The 21,501-nt window shown below is 36.1% G+C and overlaps 2 protein-coding genes across 2 annotated transcripts; one reads left to right on the top strand and one right to left on the bottom strand.

Annotated features, from left to right (window-relative positions):
- The first annotated feature begins 11,349 nt into the window (after positions 1 to 11,349).
- Positions 11,350 to 16,230, top strand: LOC110757044 (membrane protein of ER body-like protein). Its single transcript, XM_021958560.2, has 7 exons — positions 11,350 to 11,724; positions 12,210 to 12,713; positions 13,047 to 13,103; positions 13,454 to 13,990; positions 14,466 to 14,651; positions 15,283 to 15,344; positions 15,441 to 16,230. Exons 1-7 carry the CDS (start codon positions 11,517 to 11,519, stop codon positions 15,903 to 15,905), a joined length of 2,019 nt encoding a protein of 672 aa, XP_021814252.1. The 5' UTR covers positions 11,350 to 11,516; the 3' UTR covers positions 15,906 to 16,230.
- Positions 16,231 to 16,754: 524 nt separating this feature from the next.
- LOC110756968 (uncharacterized) lies at positions 16,755 to 19,944 on the bottom strand. The gene is made up of 2 exons (XM_021958477.2): positions 19,389 to 19,944; positions 16,755 to 18,305 (listed from the first exon to the last, which is right to left on the bottom strand). Exons 1-2 carry the CDS (start codon positions 19,643 to 19,645, stop codon positions 16,916 to 16,918), a joined length of 1,647 nt encoding a protein of 548 aa, XP_021814169.1. The 5' UTR covers positions 19,646 to 19,944; the 3' UTR covers positions 16,755 to 16,915.
- Positions 19,945 to 21,501: the final 1,557 nt, after the last annotated feature.

The following is a 21,501-nucleotide window of genomic DNA, read 5'->3' as shown; positions in this document are numbered from 1 at the left end:
CTTTGACAAATAGGTTTGTGGTTTTGTTTGGTGATGGGAGGGGGGGTGGTGCCCTAACCGGGGTTTGGGGTTTTCGGGGTATAGTTCAAGAACCATTGCAACAACTACGTGCTCGTGGTTTCTATATGAAAAAAAGCCTATAGAAATGCTAGTCTTATTCCATGACTTTTGATTCAAAGAAAAAAGAATGTGCTGTATATTAATCTGACTGTCAGATGGAATTGAGTTAGATGGAATTGAGTTAGGTGAAGGAGTACGATAACAATGATGTGGCTCACAAATTACCGAAGAACAAAAACACCAAAGAGTTGCTATCATGTTTTGTTGGCTTTCACCTTCAGCTTCTATATTTGGTTGGAAATTAAATTAAATTAGGCCCCCTTCATTTAATGCTTTGAACTTTCTGCATATTGTTAGAAATGTGCCCTAAGAGCCAATACATTTGATGTAATCTCCTTAGAATACATTTCGTATATGATATATAAAGGGCAAACTTATTTTGTTATCTTTTACATCGTGTAAAGAAACAAATGTCCAGGGTATGCTAAATAAGAGATAAAGTAATCTAAAGAAGATTAGATTCATGAGACCTTTAATCTCTAACGGTAGTATCCCAAAATGTTCCTAATCATAGGTTATCAAATGGACATTGATAAACCGTCAAGATTAGCACATATTATGTATGCTCAATTGGGAGGATGGTTAGTCTCAAACCATTTGTGTAGTTGACACTAATACAAGTATGTGGGTGCTCATTAGTGAATGAGTACACTGAACGCGATCAACCGTAGTTCTCGTATGGAGTATTTATCTATATGTCAAACGAGAACTCATAGTTGCAATAATGCAAATTAGTCCTTAGACCTGAGGCATCATGGTTGTCTTGTGATGCGTTATTGATCTTTGATAGCTCTTAAAGGCAAGCCGTAAAAGATTTGTCTTAAGTGTTGTTGGGATCTCTTAATTCATCATAGGGGCATGTGAATGTACAATAAGGAATCTCTACTTTCGATAAAGAAGGAGAATGTTTCAAGATGTGATTCAGTAAATCTTTGGCCAAAGTATTTTGAGCTTGATTTAGAAAGTTGTTCTTAATCACGTTCTTTTGAATCACATGAGGTTATAAATCATATTAGGGGTTTGACATAATCAATCCGTACCCTAATAATATGATTTGAAACATTGTATAAGAGAAGGACCGTATTGCATTGCAATTCCAACTGAATAGGTTCTTCATCTATTCTGGTTAGCTTGGGTAGCCTTGATATATTGCTAGATGTCACTCTTGGCTTGTGGAAGTCCTAGGATTGATTGTGATCGATCCAAATAAAGGAAGAATTAAAAAGGGGTTTTAATTCCAGTTGGTTAGAAAGAGTTCTAATATTTTCCCACTGCCTTGCTAATTAGAACCTAATGGATCGCACACCTTAAATGGTTAACTTTGAGTAATACAAATGAGAATGAGGAAATCAATTTGATTGATTTGATGTGGATGATTTACTACGTGTAAAAACGTATTTGGGCTAAGTAATAGTTAACGGAAAGCCCAAATGGTTGGGTATCAAGCCCAAGGGCTTAAGACACCTAAATTATGGTTTAAGTGTCATAAGGCCCAATTTTGGAAGCCCAATGGGGTTTGGCCGAAAATGCTTAAGTGAATGTGTATGGGAATTGTTTCCATAAGCTCATTAACACAAAAAACACAATCCAACATCAACCAAATGGGTTTGGGAGATCAAAGAGAGATAAAAGAGAGTTTTCAAGAGTGAAACACTTTCATCTTTCAAAGTGGTTTAGATTGAAACCAATCTTGAGAATCTTGCACTAGCATCCAAGTATTCTCAAGATACTTATTCTCATCTCAAGGTTCCATTGGTGTGGAGACTTAGAGGCCATATACTTTTGTGGCTCACATGGAGGAGAAAGATCAAGGAGCAAAGATCAAAGATCAAAGAGGAGATCAACAAAGAGGAGATCATCAAGAGAAGACCAAACACAAATTGGTTCATATAATTGCTTCAAGGGTAATTAGATCTTATCCTTTCTCTTGAATTTTCATTTATGAAAAACATATCAATGTTCATGGCTTAAGATACTTGGAAGAAAGTTTTGTTTTTGAATTTAAACAACCACCTTTGACTTCCGCTGCGATTAATTTGATTAAATGCATGTTTAATATTCAAATGAACTTTGGAAAAATATTTTGAAATTCCTACAATTGGTATCAGAGCCATAGGTCATGAACTTGATATGTTTTTGGGTTTAGAGATGCATATATGGGTTGTGAATTCATTTAAAAGTATAATAGTTATACTTGATTTATTTTGATATGATTGAATAAAAATCAAATGGAGTGAAAGGGGTTGTTTGGGATTTTGAATTTCCGGATTTGTGTTTTGATGATTGATGCTCTCTTTGTGTTCATATATGTATATGAATATTAGAGCATAGTTGCATTAAAACTCACATGATTTTAACTTCATGAAATATATGATATTAAGAGCATGAGATAGTTAAAATGGAATATGATTTTTTCCGGAAATAGCATGAACATTCATATTAGTTCATATGCATGTTCTTGGTGTTCTTGATGTTCTTGTTATGGGATCCTTTTGATCCATAAGTTAGGTGGCTAATTTTGATGATTGTGTTTAGTGGAATTTTCCACCAAAATAGGTCAAAAGATGATGATGGTGTTTTATTATTAAATTAAAAGTTTTTCAAAATGTTTCCACTCAATAAACATTTACCCACCACACTAAAATTAATAAGATTACTTTGGTGAGTGTGTGGGGACTATCTAGATGTAAATGTTGGTGATTTGATATAAAATGCAAAAGTTGATCAAATTATTCCTATCACTAATTATTTATCTACCACACTAAAATTAATTTTGATTACTTTGGTGAGTGTGGTTGGCCTACCTAGTCACATTCATGATTATTCACTTGTTGGAAAAATCATGATCACCACTTTGTATTTTACAAATGCATGCTTTAACCCCACACCCTAGTGGATCAACTTTGGATCCATTATTAATTGTTGAATAGTTTTAGACCTAGTTGCAATATATGATAAATGTAACTATGCCTAAAAGGTTTCCACAATTACATTTACTATTGTAGTAAAATGTTTTCACTCCATGGTAAATTTATTTTATTTGAATATGGTTACCACTTGAATTAAACCCATATATATGTATGCAACCCAAGAGCATGTTTTTACATTGCTAGTTTAATTGTTTAAAGCGTTTAAATAATTAAAGGATGGTTATGGACTTAGACCAAACAATTGAGCTATGTGATTGGCCGCTTATTGGATATGTATTCGATTTTGATTGGCTATGTAATAATGAAATGGCTTTCATGCCTAATTTATTTTTATGCGCGCGTAATTAAAATGAATCACCATCCAAGACCATGATCCAACATGGTGGCTCGTGTTGGATCAACAAGAAAGTCCATAATCATCCTACAAGCCCAATGCAATTGGAATGTTCGGTAATGATGATAATTAATCAATTAGTAGTATCATGTATTTCCACTATTTCAAGCAAATGGTTTCTAAAACATTTAGTGGGAGTATTATGTGCTACTAATATATTGCACTGGGAACCATTTAATGAGATTAGATAGGTAATTTTAACAGGATTAAAATTGGATTAAAATGAGACCAATTTAACTACCCTCAAAGCAATATTAAGTTGATAAGCGAAATGGCACTTTGAATGCTATTTTGTGGCCTTCCACCGTGGTAGTCTCTTATTGGGTGGCACATTTACACCTTGTTGTACCTCAGTGAGGCAACATCCAGTACTTGTAACCATCCAAGGGAAGCCTATTACACATACTTGATGTAGTGCGGATAGATAACGAGTGTGGCCAACAAACTGTTAGGTTGAGGTCATACTTGAAACCCTATACCCACAAGCATGGTGGGAATAACTTAACTAAGACGAACGAAACCAACAAACTGTTAGGTTGAGGTCTAGTTCTCTAGAGGCCATAGTGATGGGTATTCACATTAATGATGTGATTGGATAAGAGTATCCTCTCATTAGTATCATAGCAATCCAACAAACTGTTAGGTTGAGGAAAACTATGTGAAAGTGAGACTCCCATCCCCACTAAGAGTTTCAACGGAAACTCTCGGATTTCAGGAGGGATATGAAATTTGCCAAAAATAGTGGGAGCTACCATCATGACTTAAAGACCCTAAGTCCTTGGTAGAAGATTAATCTAAATTAAAATCTATTTACGTTTTTGCAGAATTTCAAATTAACCATCACAAACCCAATCTCGAAGATACTTGACTCAAACGTCCAAGATGACACGAACTATCCGGTTTGATGCACAAACACCAACTTGTCCTATAATTGGATGAGATTAGTTGTGTATAAGAAAAACCCCACCACATACCCCTCTTGGTCCATATGCCATTGAGGAGGAGACAAAGGCTTATAAGAAGCATGTGTCAGATGACAACCGAGGTAAAAGTTGCATGTTGGCATCCATGAAAAGGTGAAGCTACTCCTAGCTTATATTACCATATGTGAACTTGTTATGACAAGAATGGTAAGTGGGTTCCCGGTTAATCAACATGATCTCAATGTAATATCGTTACATAAGATATTGGAAAATATGGATTTTTCTTTGATGTTGAAGTTCAACAAGATTCTTTCTTTCATCTCTATCATTAGTTAATCCCAATATGTTATGAACTATAATATGGGAAAGATGAATGATACCCTATATGAGCTACTCAATATAGCTATAGTAGCTTAAATGAATATCTCGAAAGATAAAGGGTTAAAGAGGATAGTTGCAAATTTTAGAAGGGTTCTTCTTTTTCCAAATCCAAACAAAAGGTAAGGATAAAGGAAATAAGAAGAAAGATTTTCTAAAAACCCAAGGAAGAAAGAATACAAAAAAAAAAAGACAAGTAACTGAAAGGTGCTTGTTTTCACTGTGGCAAGGATGGACATTGGAAGAGGAATTGCAAGAGATGTCTTGCAAGCCTCAAGAGAAAAACCTTCAGAAGGTCATTCTCTTGTTCTAAAATTAGTAATTACAGTTAAAGCTTCTAAACTGAATAGTTGATTCAGGAGCTAGTCAACATATATGCAATTGTGTGCATGGACTAGTGGGAGTAGAAGACTTGGAAAATGAGAAATGGTGCTAACCGTGGGAAATAGCACTAATGTAGTTGCCAATGCAATAGGCACCTAACATCTCAAACTACCATCCGAAGAGGACCTGAATTTGAAATAATTGGTATTTCATTTCTGGATGTGTAAAGAACTTAATATCCGTCTCTATATTTTAAGAGATGGATTTGATGTTTTGTTTGACAAAATGCTTTGTTCTATTTCACATATCAATCAAATCGTTGCTTATGCAATTTTGATTGATGGTCTCTTTTCATTTTAGAAATGAATGGTAGCATTAACTGTATATGGATAAAGATGCAACTAGACCTGAGAGGCCTAGAGATGTGGATACTGCAACTAAATTGTGACACCTTAAACTTGGAGGCATTAGCCAAGATCGAATTCACCGGATGGCAAAAGATGGAACCTTTTGGATCATTTGATCATGTTCCTATGCCTACTTGTGAATCTTGTCTACATGGCAAAATGACCAAGTCTCCTTTCACTGGTAAAGGAGAAAGAGTTACAAAACTGTTGGAATTTATCTACTTAGATGTTTGTGGACCTTTGTCTACAAACACAGAGGGCGGTTATTCGTACTTCATTACCTTTATCGATGATTATTCACGGTTCGGGTATTTATACTTAATGAAGCATAAATCTGAATTTTGAAAAAGTTTCAGGAATTCAGAAATGAAGTTGAAAACCAAATAGGCAAGAGTATTAAAATCCTTAGATTCGATCGAGGATGTGAATACTTAAGCATAGAGTTTCTTGATTACCTTAAGGAACGTGGCATCTTATCACGATGGACTCCACCAGGAATTCCAAAACATAATGGAGTTTCTAAAATGAGTTCTATGAGCTGTACTAATTTACCTATATCCTTTTAGGGATATGCACTTGAAACTGCAATTCATTTGCTAAATAGAGTGCCTTCCAAATCCATTCCACAAACTCCATTTGAAATGTGATTTGGGAAGAAACCAAGTCTTGATTAGATCAAGATTTGGGGTTGTCCAGCATATGTAAAGGCAAGATGTGGATAAACTAAATGCAAGGTTAGTGAAGTGTAGATTTATAGGGTATCTCAAGGAAACTATGTGATATTACTTCTATCACATCAACAAGCAAAAGTTGTTTGTCGCAAGGTCAGCTACCTTCCTAAAAGGAGAATACACTCTTGATGGGAAAAGGGGGACATGAGATAGAACTCAAGGAATTGTCCAATGAGCTAGAAATCAACACTGAACTAAGTGCAATCCCAGATCCACAAACCTGTTGTAACACAGACTCCACGTAGTTCAAGAAGGGTTAACTGAATGCCTAAAAGGTATTGTGGTTTCCTTCACGACAACTAAGGAGAGTTAAATCTCCTAAGTGATTGTAAGGATATCGAAGGACCTTACGAACTACAATGAGGCAATGTCAGACATTGACTCATAGAAATGGCTTGGAGCCATGAAATCCGAAATGGATTCTACGTATACCAACAAAGTCTGGACTTTAGTGATCCTCCTCCTGGTATTGTACCAATAGGGAATAAATGGATCTTTAAGAGGAAGATAAGCTCAGATGGGATAGTAGAAACCTACAAAGCAAGGCTAGTAGCAAAGTGCTACAAGCAAAGAGAAGGGATTGACTATGAAGAAACCTTCTCTCCTGTCACTACGACAAAGTCTATTCGGATTTGGCTTGCAATAGCTGCATACCATGATTATGGGATTTGTCAAAATGGATGTGAATGAGGCTTTTCTGAATGGCCACCTTCAGGAAGAACTATATATAGATTGACCTGAAGGCTTCATTTCTAAAGTTGATAAGCATAAGGTATGCAAGCTACATAGATCCATTTATGGGTTGATGCAAGGTTCTTGGAGTTGAAACATCCTATTTGATGAAGTTGTCAAATCGTTTGACTTCATACAAAACATGGATGACCAATGAGTGTACAAAAAGGTCAGTGGGAGTTTGGTAGTATTCCTAATAATGTATGTATATGATATACTACTTGTCGGAAACGATATAGGAATGATATCTTCAGTGAAGCTGTGACTCATTAAATCATTCTTAACGAAAGATTTTAAAGAAGCATCTTACATACTTGAGATAAAGATTTATCTTGATAGATCTAAGAGAATGATTGGATTATCTCAATCCTTGTATGCTGATAAGATGCTAAGGAGATTTCATATGGAACAGTCTAAGAAAAGTTTACTTCCAGTACGACATGGACTTCACTTTTCTAAGAGCATGTGTCCAAAAAATCATTATGAGATACAACAGTTGAGTAAAATCTCTTATGCATATGCAATAGGGATTCTCATATATGTCATATCATGTACAAGACATGATATTGGTTATACGAGTATAACTAGAAGATATAAATCAAGCCCATGATTGGATCAATTGGGAGCAGTCAAGTATGTTCTTAAATACTTAAGAAGGACTAAGGACATGTTCCTCATCTGGGAGGAACATCAGAGTAGCAAGTGGAAGCATTTATTGTTTTATGATTGAAAATCCACCTAAGGGTACGTTTTCATTTTGAATGGACATGTAGTTAGTTGGAGAACAACTGAAGTTAATTACATTGTCGCTTTCGAAGCTACAATAAAATCTATTTGGATAAAAGGTTCATTACCGAACTAAATGTGGTTCTAACCATAATTTCACAAGTACCTTTACTGTGTGATGACAATGGGGCGATAGCTCAAGCCAAGGAACCCAGGTCTCATCAGAGATCCAAACACATAGAAAAATGTTACCATTAGATGGGGCATCTGCAAACAACGTAACAGATCCACGCACTATGCCTATGTCACAGTCACAACTGGATAGACATACAGAGATAATGGGTATGAGATACATGGCTATGTGGCTCTAGTGCAAGTGGGAGATTGTTAGAAATGTGCCCTAAGAGCCAATACATTTGATGTAATCTCCTTAGAATACATTTCGTATATGATATATAAAGGGCAAACTTATTTTGTTATCTTTTACATCGTGTAAAGAAACAAATGTCCAGGGTATGCTAAATAAGAGATAAAGTAATCTAAAGAAGATTAGATTCATGAGACCTTTAATCTCTAACGGTAGTATCCCAAAATGTTCCTAATCATAGGTTATCAAATGGACATTGATAAACCGTCAAGATTAGCACATATTATGTATGCTCAATTGGGAGGATGGTTAGTCTCAAACCATTTGTGTAGTTGACACTAATACAAGTATGTGGGTGCTCATTAGTGAATGAGTACACTGAACGCGATCAACCGTAGTTCTCGTATGGAGTATTTATCTATATGTCAAACGAGAACTCATAGTTGCAATAATGCAAATTAGTCCTTAGACCTGAGGCATCATGGTTGTCTTGTGATGCGTTATTGATCTTTGATAGCTCTTAAAGGCAAGCCGTAAAAGATTTGTCTTAAGTGTTGTTGGGATCTCTTAATTCATCATAGGGGCATGTGAATGTACAATAAGGAATCTCTACTTTCGATAAAGAAGGAGAATGTTTCAAGATGTGATTCAGTAAATCTTTGGCCAAAGTATTTTGAGCTTGATTTAGAAAGTTGTTCTTAATCACGTTCTTTTGAATCACATGAGGTTATAAATCATATTAGGGGTTTGACATAATCAATCCGTACCCTAATAATATGATTTGAAACATTGTATAAGAGAAGGACCGTATTGCATTGCAATTCCAACTGAATAGGTTCTTCATCTATTCTGGTTAGCTTGGGTAGCCTTGATATATTGCTAGATGTCACTCTTGGCTTGTGGAAGTCCTAGGATTGATTGTGATCGATCCAAATAAAGGAAGAATTAAAAAGGGGTTTTAATTCCAGTTGGTTAGAAAGAGTTCTAATATTTTCCCACTGCCTTGCTAATTAGAACCTAATGGATCGCACACCTTAAATGGTTAACTTTGAGTAATACAAATGAGAATGAGGAAATCAATTTGATTGATTTGATGTGGATGATTTACTACGTGTAAAAACGTATTTGGGCTAAGTAATAGTTAACGGAAAGCCCAAATGGTTGGGTATCAAGCCCAAGGGCTTAAGACACCTAAATTATGGTTTAAGTGTCATAAGGCCCAATTTTGGAAGCCCAATGGGGTTTGGCCGAAAATGCTTAAGTGAATGTGTATGGGAATTGTTTCCATAAGCTCATTAACACAAAAAACACAATCCAACATCAACCAAATGGGTTTGGGAGATCAAAGAGAGATAAAAGAGAGTTTTCAAGAGTGAAACACTTTCATCTTTCAAAGTGGTTTAGATTGAAACCAATCTTGAGAATCTTGCACTAGCATCCAAGTATTCTCAAGATACTTATTCTCATCTCAAGGTTCCATTGGTGTGGAGACTTAGAGGCCATATACTTTTGTGGCTCACATGGAGGAGAAAGATCAAGGAGCAAAGATCAAAGATCAAAGAGGAGATCAACAAAGAGGAGATCATCAAGAGAAGACCAAACACAAATTGGTTCATATAATTGCTTCAAGGGTAATTAGATCTTATCCTTTCTCTTGAATTTTCATTTATGAAAAACATATCAATGTTCATGGCTTAAGATACTTGGAAGAAAGTTTTGTTTTTGAATTTAAACAACCACCTTTGACTTCCGCTGCGATTAATTTGATTAAATGCATGTTTAATATTCAAATGAACTTTGGAAAAATATTTTGAAATTCCTACACATATATATATATATTTCATATGGGATCTGTGCTTAGCTGCGCATGTGAACACTAACACGTAAAAGATTTCAACCTGGCAACATACTAACTGAGATCACGCTTTCCCATGATCCCATTTCAATAAAATAACTTGTGCAATTCCCAATCAAATTTCAACTAGAATTGTCAAAATTCAAACTTCAGGAATCAAATCCACATAAAAATCAAAGTACTCATATTTTTATATGCATACACCATACTTTAATTCAACCCTTAAAGCGTAACGAATTTTTTAGGTTAAAAATCACTTTTGGTTTCTGTAGTTTAGCACTTCAATCATTTTTGATTTGATAGTTTTAATCCTGTCAATTTGGACCCTGTAGCTTCGTATTTGTAGCAATTCAAGGACAAGTTAATATTTTCGTTAATTTTTTTAACGGTGCAAGAGGCAATTTCATCAACCAAAAACCTTTGTGCGTAAAAACTCGTCTGAAACTCTCCCCATTTCATATTAGGGCTTGAAATTGACCATTTGAGTTTATAATTCTTCAAAAATTAGGATTAGTAGTTGAATTTCAAGCCCTAATATGAAATGGGAAGAGTTTCTTATGACCTTTTACACTCATGGATTTTGGGTTGACAAAATTGCACCTTGCATTGTTAAAGAAATTGATGGATATTAACTTGTCATTGAATTGCTACAAATACGAAACTATAATGGTAAAATTGACGGAATTGAAACTACAGTATCAAAAATGGTTGAAGTGCCAAACTACAAGGACCAAAAGTGATTTTTGACCAATTTTCTATTGAATCACTTTGAGTCTTTATTTTTATTTTTTATTATGAGCACTTTGAGTTGATCTAATCATGTAATTGTCTATGTTCTTATAAAAAACAAAATCATATCTATTAAAAAAAAGTGCTTCTATTTCCACCTCCTATTCTATATTCCCACTCACCTTATTTTCAAAATATTAAAAACAAATTTACTTTTTTGTAAAATGACTTAGGATAAAAAACCAATAATTTCTCTTTAAAACATTTGTCCACAATATTTTCAGAAGCTACAAGGCAAAGAATAAAAAAAAAAAAAGATCCAAAAAATCAAAATATTAGACTAAAATATTTATCTCGTCCATAAAACACAACTTGATCCTCTCCATATCTCAACTACTAATGATTAGCAAAGAAAATTTACTTGTATTAATAATTAAAGGGTATTTTAAGAATAATAGCGAATGAAAAGATATGACAATATATTTTAAAATTTACATACTGGGTAAAAAGATAAGATTGATAGAAAAATAAGACATGAGTGAAAATAGCACCATTCTAAAAGAAAAAACCGCAACTTTTGTAGTTCACCAAAGAAAATAACTCAACTTTTTTACTCAACTTTTTGTATTAATTAGCAGACACAACTCCATAGCTTGACTTCCTTAGTCAAAGAAAACAAAAACTTCATAAGCTGGCTTCATTCAACAACCCAAACAAAAACTTTGAATTCTTGTACATTACAATCTCTAATGTCATAAATTCACATTTAGAGTGAGTGATAATAAATAATATATTATATATATATACACACACAGCTTCCTTCAGGGTAAGGCAAGGCAGTGTGGAAAATAAGCTGTCTCTGTGTCTGCCAGAGCCAGAAACTGCTTATCTTAGCTGAAAATGGAAGCAATGAAGCAGTGGGAGGAGACAGAGGAAGTGGGTGAGGCTTTGAGAGGAAGGCTGCCTCACCACCAGCAAAGCAACACAATCTCCACCACTGTCTCTAGTGATTTTGTATTTTCCTCAGAGACTTCTAGTGAAGCTGAGGAGGGTGAAGAAGTCGAGGAAAGGCCAAGAAATGGCACTTTTATCTCTGGCAAAAATGGAGGTAAAAGACACTACTTTGATCTGTTTGTAATGGCAGCTGGGTCTAATTGTTTTGCTTTTATCAGCTTTCAAGTCAAGATTAATTATTGTTAGCTTAATTCACTAATTAATGCATCAAGAACTACCATTAGTGATGCATCATAATGCAAACAATTCTGGGTTGGTTTTAGTTTTCTGCTACTTGTTGTTCTTTTGTTTCTCCCTCTCTCTCTCTCTCTCTCTCTCTCTCTCTCTCTCTCTCTTATTTATTAAAAATATTGTTTTATTGGCTAGGAAGAAGCAAATGGGTTCTACTTAATTGACCAAGTAAGAGCCTTCAGTTACACAAACATGCACACAGAAATATGGGTATGGGGGATTCAATAGGAGTGTAAATATCAACTTCTGGACTTTAATCTAGCAGTTGGTGGACTATGTTTGTATGGTGGTGTTTGCCCAAGTTCAAGGGTCTTCTTATGAGATGTTTTATTTGCTGTATGATTTCAGGTACTGAATCTCCATATGGGATCTCTGGATTCAATGGTGAAAATGTTGATTTTTTTACTTCCAAGAAAAATCCTGGAGATAAAACAGTGGAAGTAAAAGAAGAGAGCCTCAGCCTAAGCTATCAAAAGAGTGTTGTTGTTAGTGTTACCAACCAGCAAGATGTGGATGATATGAAGGGTGAAGAATTACCTAGTTTTGATTCTTCACCCTCCAAGCAGGCAATTGAGCAAAATGGGCATTATACTTCTGTCAACAATGGGACGACTGAACGTGGGGGAGTTAACTTGAGAGAAATAAGAGAACAAGAAGTTTCTGAGTTATATCTTGAAAGGGTGTATGAGAAGCCGGCTGCGCATGATTTCTACTGTCCTAATTGCAATTCTTGCATCACAAAGGTTATTATTCGCGGTAGAGAATGGGAAAATGTACCTCCTACTGCACCACCTCCTGTGATAGATGATCCGATTAGATGCACTTCGTGCTTTAGTTTCCTCATTCCTGCAGGTACTTCTCCATGTTAACTCTGTTTATTGCATTCTATGCTAGAACCGAACACATATTAATTTGACAGCATTTTCAGTTTTCAAGGGCAAAGGAGTTAAATTGCCTAACTAATAATTGAAAGAAGAAAGATTACCTTTTGATGTAAAGGTATATGAATCTTATATGCATGTAATATATTTAGATCATGGTACATAAAGTAATTGGTGTTAAACTTTTGTGAACCTGAATCTATCCGTTTGTAACGTTTTTGTTTATCAATCAAGCATTTTGTTGTGTTGCATTTTCTGTTGCCAGTTCTTGGTTGATAGTTAAACCTTTCTTTTGATACAACAGGCAGTTGGTTCTCTCCTAAATCGGTACCTAAAGAAGAGGGAAACCTTAATGAGCAAGGTGATCTTTTGCTATTCTTTAAGAATTTTGGGCATACTTTGCATAAGCAATTTTTTCTCTAAAGCTGATTGGTGTAGTTATATCACAAGCTCATGTTTCATTGAATATTCTGTATATTATTGAATTCCACACCAATAGTTGAATCTTAAAAACTAAATCAAGAAGGTTATTTCAGCTAAAAGACTGAAACTCTCAAGCTATTTATTATAAGAGAGCATATCATTTTTTTTATACTAGCATGGCATGATTTCTCCCTTTTATTTTTACACAGTTGTGAAGGTTTATGACGAAGGTGTTCAAGTTTCCTCCTTATCAAGTAGGCTAACCTCTTATTTGATGTGCTGATGCAGGAACTGATATTGAAAACAGTGTTGAAGGTGGAGTGTCAGCTCCATCACATGACCTGGATGGAGCACTACAAGATCAAAATAGTAAAACTACATCAGTAAGTAAAGGTCCAGTGCCTAATGAGGCTGTTGGAGCTAGTGTAGCTGCAACAGCTAAGCCCTCAGGAAATAATCTACAGGGTAGTGTTGGATTTGAAGTTCCAGTTCCATCACATGACTTGAATGGAGCTACTCAGTCAGTTGGAGTTAGTAAAGCTACAACAATAGATAAAGCTCCAGTTCCTGGTGAGGCTGTTGAAGTTAGTTTTGGAGTCAGTGCAAAGGATAAACTTTCTGTAACTTATTCTGAGAGCAGTACTGCTGGAGTTGAAGCGTCAATTCCATCACATGACTTGAAGGGAACAGTACATAATCTAAAACCTTCAGTGCTTGGTCAGTCAATTGGAGTTAGTGTAGTTGTAACCACCAAGCCCCCAGCACCTGAAATAGATGCTGTACCCAGTTCAGAAGATGCCCAACAACTTATAGAAAATGATGGAGGTATGAACAAGATCGTCTCATCTATGAGAACGGTATCGAGCATTATATTAATGCAACACGTACTAATGCAATTTTACATGCGTTTGACAAAATGCTTTAACCATTCAATCCCACCTGTTTATACAAGCAGACAGTAAGTTTGACACTAAAAGTTTATACAACCTCTACTTTTTCTAGTCCTCTGCATCAAAGTAGTTTTTTTCTACCTGCCTTTACATAATCATCATCATTATATTGCTGCTCACATGCACATAAGTATAGTAGCCAATGTTCATATGGCTGCTCATATACAAATAAATTTGTTAATGCTGGAGTAACTACTGTCAAGAAAGTGAAATACCTAGGAGAGCTCCCAGAAGAAACAAGAGCCTAATTGAAGAGCAAAGAAGAAAATACGGGCTCATTCTAAGCCCTGTCAACATATTATATTCTTCTTTACTACATTATAATCTAGGGCGATGGCTTGTTGATGCAGGGCTAGCTAAAACAGAAATTCATGATAGTACTATAGTCACCATTGTGCCAGAACCAACAATTATAACTGAACCAGCTGATACTAAAACTTTTGAAATCATCAAAAGCATTGTATATGGTGGTTTAACTGAAGCAATTACAAGCTTAGGCATCGTGACATCTGCAGCCAGTGCTGATACTGCAACATGTAAGTCATTTCTATTTTAGTTGATTTTTAGACTGCCTGAGATTCTTTATATATGAGGTATTGTATTTTATAATTTATTATGTTTTCATAAGGGTAGCTGAAAATTTGAAGATTTATTTTTTTCACTTGCCTTGATTATCATGTTTAGCTTTATCTTTGTTTAATAGAGTAGGACATTCTTCATAATGTAGCTATAAGTATTATTACTGGGATCTTTCAATCTATAGATGGCTGATAAGTACTAGACATGTAGGTTTAAACCCACAGTAGCACAGTAATATAAATTAAATTGGTATTACTCTGCTATTTAAGCACTCGAAGATGAATCTAATTAAACCATTCTTGACTTGCATCATTGATTACATGAATTACATCACCCAGCCTAAGTGCACATCTGATTTTAATCTAGCTGATCATGATGATTTTTGCTCTGTCTTCTCAAGTGAACATCAACTTAAAAACCAATTAGCATATAACTTATTGTTAAGCTTATGGGATACTTGCACTTGGGATACATAATATTTTATCTTTGCTTGTAATCAAGAATTTCTACTTTCATTTTGGGCGATGGAATGGTGATGTTTAAGTTTGCTAAGTTTGTCCTTCTTTATTATGTATAATCTACTTGCAGTGAACATTCTAGCTTTGGCATTGGCAAACTTGATCGGTGGACTTTTCATCATTGGTCATAACGTGAGTAATTTTACCTGTTTTCTGATCTTCAACTAATATTGGATCCAATTAAAGCGTCAAAGCTAACTGTTTTCTGATCTTCAACTAACATTACAGCTTTGGGAACTGAAGAATGATGAATCAAGAGTGCCCTCCAGTCAGACAGATGAACATGTGGATAGATACCAGAAAGTACTAGGGAAAAAAGACAATTTCCTTCTTCATGCCTCTGTTGCTATATTATCATTCATTGTTTTCGGGTTAGTGCCTCCTGTGGTTTACAGCTTCTCATTCCGTCAGAGCAACAACAGGGACCTAAAGATGGCAGCAGTTGCAGTGGCTTCTCTTTTATGCATCATAATTCTTGCAATTGGAAAGGCTTACACCCAGAAGCCACCAAAATACATCAAAAGTTTACTGTACTATGTTGCCATTGGGATCGGGGTCGGAGGTGTTTCTTACTTAGCAGGTGACCTGATTGACAAACTCATAGAGAAGCTTGGCTGGTTCTCCTCAAATGTATCTGGCACGCTGCCTCTTCCTCAGATGGCTATAGTGAAGCCTACATTGGAGTCCTACTGATATAATTCGATCTCAAAATGAAAATTTTGTAGTTTTTCTTTGGAGCTATGTCCTAGTCCGGCATCAACTATCATTGGCAAATCACTTTGTCGTCAAAAATAAAGTGCTGGAGTTTATCTTTTTTAGCTCAGCTGTTTAGCAATATTGCGTAGCTTGGCAGTGCTGCTATCTGCTACTAAATGCTAGTGTTAGGAGATCAGAACAGGCTCATGGTAGTTTTTGAGAATAATGCCGTAGTGCAGCATAGACGTCTTTTAACGTTGGACAGTATCTTTTGAGTTACATGTGCAATGAGAAGCATCTGTAGTCTCTAGTTTTGCTCCTCTATTGTTTGTCCAGGCTTGTCTCTGAATAACAATCATCTTTCATGTCCTCGTCTGAACATGACCGGCCAAAATAACGGCTTTGTTAGTACTTGTGACACCATATTTTACCGGTAGATAATAGATAACTCCTATCTGAATTTGTGATCTGTGTCAAGGCCAATTCACCAGGAAATTAAGGTTGAGAGAGCGCTTAATCTTGTTTTATTAAATCCACAAATACCCGTACTGAGAGCTAGTTCCAGTAATTAACAAAAAGGTGAACTACAACGCAATACAAGTAGACCCTAAATGGCAATTGCCCATAAAAAATATAAATCATTCAACTTATAAAAAAATAATAAATAAAAATTTCAACTTGCCATTGGGAATCATTTCGACATCGCCGTGTCTAGTCCAGTATCCGGCACTCCGACACTTCAGATTTTTGAAGCGTCCTGCAACATGGGTCTTTCCCCCTCAAAAAATAATTTTATAGATGATATGTAACCAGTAACTACATGACTCCTCACGTGCAAAATTACAATTTGCTGAATTTTCTTATTCACCTGATATCTGTCTCTTCACAGTCACAACAAATTTGTACACTATACCATAGTGGAAAGAAATGGGCGTTAAGTCAAACACCACAAAACACTATATTTTCGTTGTTAATCACTTTCAGGTATCACCTTTGTCAAGAATCACTTAGAAATTCCATTTCGGAGAGGAATGAACAGCACTTTGCCGGGGTCTGACGGGCTGCTCTGAGTTGCGCTTCTTCATGATTGAGGAGACAGTTGGGCTGTAGTAGTCATTGCTCCTTTGAGAAGTTGCCCCTTGTGAATGCATCTTCCTTCCATGGATAAAGCTCCTTTGCTTTTCTAGCAATGCCCTGCGAGCCACTGGATTACTTTGGGCGGCTCCCCATCTATTATAATTCACACAACTCTGGCTCCTTCCCACTTGTTGAAACTTTCCCTCTGCAGGACTAGTATAATTTCGACTCTCAGCAGTTTCTGCGGAGTACATAGTCTCTCCCTCACTGCTATACCCATTCTGCATATCTGAAACTTCTAGTGGGAATGAACTAGACTGAACCTCACTTTGGGCCCCATTTACAGAACCTGTTGAGGCAATTTCAGCATCAGCGTCAGGACTGGTTGGTCTTCTGTTCTTGATTTGGTTTTCTTCTCTTATTGGGCTTCGCGGTAGAGGCGCCTTGACAAAATTCTCATCAGAATTTGGTGGTAACTTTTTGGTCGGCTGTGGCAGAACTGCTGGTTTTGCAACCCTTGGAGGAAAATTAATGTCCAAAAGCTGAATCGGGGAACCTTCTTTTCTCCTAATAGGAACAGCTGTTAACTTGGGTGATTCATAGATTTCTGGAGTAGGAATGCCCTGTACATGGGCAGCATGAGGATCACTTGTTAGGGCCTCTTCTTCAACAGTGTTTGCTGCAGCAGAGCAGCTTGGTCCAGGCTGGTCCCTTGCTTTTGAGACTGTGTTTGATGAAGAAGTTGTTCCATCATTATCAGCTTCAGTTGACTTAAAAACCCGCCGCTGTGTGAAGGACGCACAAGAGTGCTCACTTTTCTGGCTAGAAGACATTAATCGAATGAGTGGTAGCTTAGGCTTGTTAAGATCATCAAGGCTACCTTCCCAGTGCTGATTTAACCAATCACAAATTATTGGAATGGGGATACCAAATTGCATAGGAAGATCCTTCTTCCATGATGACGTTGATGATGACGAAGTTGATGAGGATTTGGTGTTTGGCGATGTTGCTAATTTCATAGGATCACATATCATAAATGCAAGATTTCCTTGCGCATCAAATCCAGCTGAACCAGGGCTCCACATCACTCCATCAGTTGACAATTTTATGAGATTGTCCGTGGCTATCACTACCTTACCCTCGCCAACTGTTAATTCTTTTTTCTCTGTGTAGCCTAGAAGGTAAACTACACTGCTCAGATCCAGGATTGGTTTAGAGCAGGTCTTCAAGTGGTGCGGGTGGCCTTGGGCATTTGAATCTCCATCCACCGCATCCAAACCTACTATTGTAAGATCTAAAATGGAGCTGGTGATGAAAAATCTGTAATTCAATGAAAGAATGAGAAAAAACTTGACATGCCTAATAATGCAAAGGCTACCAGAAACCATGATACATTGATGCTTTTTGAGAAGAATGTCACCAAATTTTCCTTTCCCCATTAGTCTACAAGTATAAAACAGCAAGTATATCAGATTCAACAGAATTTGTGTTTGAATATATTAAAATGGAAAAGCCTGAATCATCGTGATCATGATGCTAGGTACTCCAACTTTCCATTACCATTCTTTCCTTATTAACTTATTTGATTGTGTCACGAAACCATCACTGCGCGGAGCCAATCCACGAGAAAGCAACATAATTACAAGTGAATTGCACAAAGAAGCCTTAGGAACCCAACTTGAGGGTAAAAAATAAAAATCTATGACCTAGGGAAGGACTGGCCAAATCAGTTCTAGAGGGTTTGAGAAGAGCTTCCTATAGTTTGAGAAAGCAATTTCCAAACTTTTCCTTTGACTTTTTCAGAGAAAATTACCATTATTTGCCAATGTCAAACTAAACTACCAAGCACTTTCTTCCATTTTATCGTCACTGGCTATTGCCTCCAAATTCTTGCCCTTTCTATCTCTGCCAAGCCATGCCTTCCCTCCACCCTACTACTTTTCATCTAATATACTGCATTATCACTACTCCTAACTCCCCAGTCGATATCCCCTTCATTAAAGACTTCCACATTCAACTATTACTAATTTGAATAGAATAGTTATTAGATGACACGTTGTTCTCCTAATCAACAGTTTACTTGTGGGAATGTATGAATACGATCCACTCAGATCCAACATCTTCACTTCTCTATTGACAGATAAGAAAATGGTAGAAACATCATAATCAAACTACTCAAACTTTCAATTTATATCATATGGGACCCACGAAAATTAAGTAAATAAAGCCCACCTAATGTAAAACTAATACATTGCAGAAGACTCAGCAGGTTGGTTTTCCACTGTTCCAAAAACAAATCAGCACAAAACACAAAACCCAGTATTCACTTTTATTTAACTTCCCACGTAACTAAGAAAAATACAAAATTTATTTATAAAAGAAAAAGAAAATCAAAGCTAATACCTTTGGGGAACGAGAGTTGCAGCGACACCGTTTTGCAGCCGGATCTCGGAGCTCTCCGCAGCTGCCACGGACGGAAGGTTGACGTGGGTGGTCAATAGGAGGCTTCTGTGGATCAGGAATCCGGTACCGGAGATCCCATTTCCGGGGCCGAAAATTCTGGCCATGGCCGGAGCCTTGCTGGAGAAAATGGCGGCCTTCATTTTCTCAGACTTGCTCACTCCTTTGCAGAAGCACCATGACTCTCTCAGACCACCCATTTCAATGGCGGGTTGAGTAACTTGGAGGATTTGACTGAATGGGTTTTGTTTATTTGGTTAAAAAGCTTAAAACTTTGGATCTATGGCTTGCTCGTGTGGCATTGTGATTTGGCTTGGCTTGTAGTTTTATACATTGGTTTGCATTCTTCTCTGCTATGATTATGAAGAACAGGAAAACAGAGAGTGGGGGAGAGAGAGAGAAGGACGAGACTGACGTGAAATGAGTAAAGGGTGTTTGGGTTAAATCTTGTGAGCTGGAATTTGGGTCAAAAGAAAAGGCAAATTTTATTGTCACTCCATTCTACTCCTTTAATATATAAAAACAAGTTTGTTCTAACACGAAATGAAATGACTAATAATATTTAGTGACTTATTTATTATGCCCCTACCCTACATTACATAATATGAATATTAATGGACAGGTAAAAATAAGGGGCTTAGACGTCGAAATGGTCTTCATCGACCAATTTAGTCCATGTATTATCAATTTGGTCAATTCAGTCCATGTGTTTGTATATTTTAGCAAATGTGGTCTTTTTCATCAAAATTATGTTAAAACTGAAGAATAAAAATATTTAAATTGATTAGAAATATTCAAATTCAAATAATAATAAAAACTTAATTATTAAAAAGCATTCTGTAGCAAAGAAAGTTATTGAGTCAATCGGATTTTCTTGCTGCAACCATCTTCATTCTCCACCACCAGCACACAATGTGTACTTTTTGGGGTTGAAGTGGGTGTGTGAGAGTGGCTATGTGTTTAGGATGTGGTTAAGGTCTGTGCGTGAAATTGGGGGAGGCAATATTGACTCAAAAACTTTCTTAGCTACAGAATGCAAGAACATGGCTTTTAATAATTAAGCTTTTATTATTATTTGAATTTAAATATTTTTTTTTCAGTTTTAACAAAATTTTGACGGAAAGGATCACATTTACTAACATATACAAACACAGAGACTAATAAATTGGCCAAATTAATAACACGGGGATTAAATTGGCCAATGAGGTAAAACAAAAGGACCATTTTGACGTTTAAGCCAAAATAAAGTGAATGAAAACTTGCAGCCAAATTTCTGATATCTTACTTCTCTAAAGAGGAAGGTAGTAATAGTTAAAGGACTAAAAATGGAGGGGACCAAGTTGGGGGATAAGTCTTGGCTTTTACAGGTGCTATTATGGAAATGGAAATGGAATATTCATGTGAAGATCATCAAGTCTCTTACATCCTTTATATTTTTTTTCAATAATTATGTATACCAGCTTGAAAAAGTTTGTTGATTTCAATTTTTTAATACTAATCAAACATTTATTTGGAGTTTATATAAATAATCTCCTTTATTTGTACTTTCAAAGTGATTTTGACATTATATAATATTCAATATGAGTTCACAGTCGAGGAGTAACGTTCCCTCATACACAAAATGATAGGTCCACCTCAACGTGAGAGGTCGAATTACTCAATAACTTCTCATATCACACAGTATTTGATGGGGGACTTATCATTGTTTAATAAGATCTTCAATAACTTGTTCAAGAGTTATAGATACCTCTGCCATCCTCCTTCCTCTGATCACTGATTTATAGATAAACACAATAGGTAAAGAGAAAAAGAAGATTATTTTGGCAATTAAAGCTAGACTATGTTTCACCTTGCCTGGTTGCTTTGTCCTTTCCGATCAAGTAGATCAAATATGAACATGGGTTCATGATGAGGAGCAAAAGAAAAAGAACAAAGAAAATTAACTTTGGCCTTTATTCCTCTTTAGTGATGAAGTATTCTCTCTCAGAAATCTTTTCCCTGCATCCGGTCTCACATACACGAAGGTACTAGGACCACATGATGCACTGACCTCAGT

Source organism: Prunus avium, chromosome 8, assembly GCF_965620075.1.
Source record: "Prunus avium chromosome 8, drPruAviu1.hap1.1, whole genome shotgun sequence".
NCBI lineage: Eukaryota > Viridiplantae > Streptophyta > Magnoliopsida > Rosales > Rosaceae > Prunus > Prunus avium.
The sequence above is the reverse complement of the archived record's forward strand: the minus strand, read 5'-3'. Positions and strand labels throughout refer to the sequence as shown.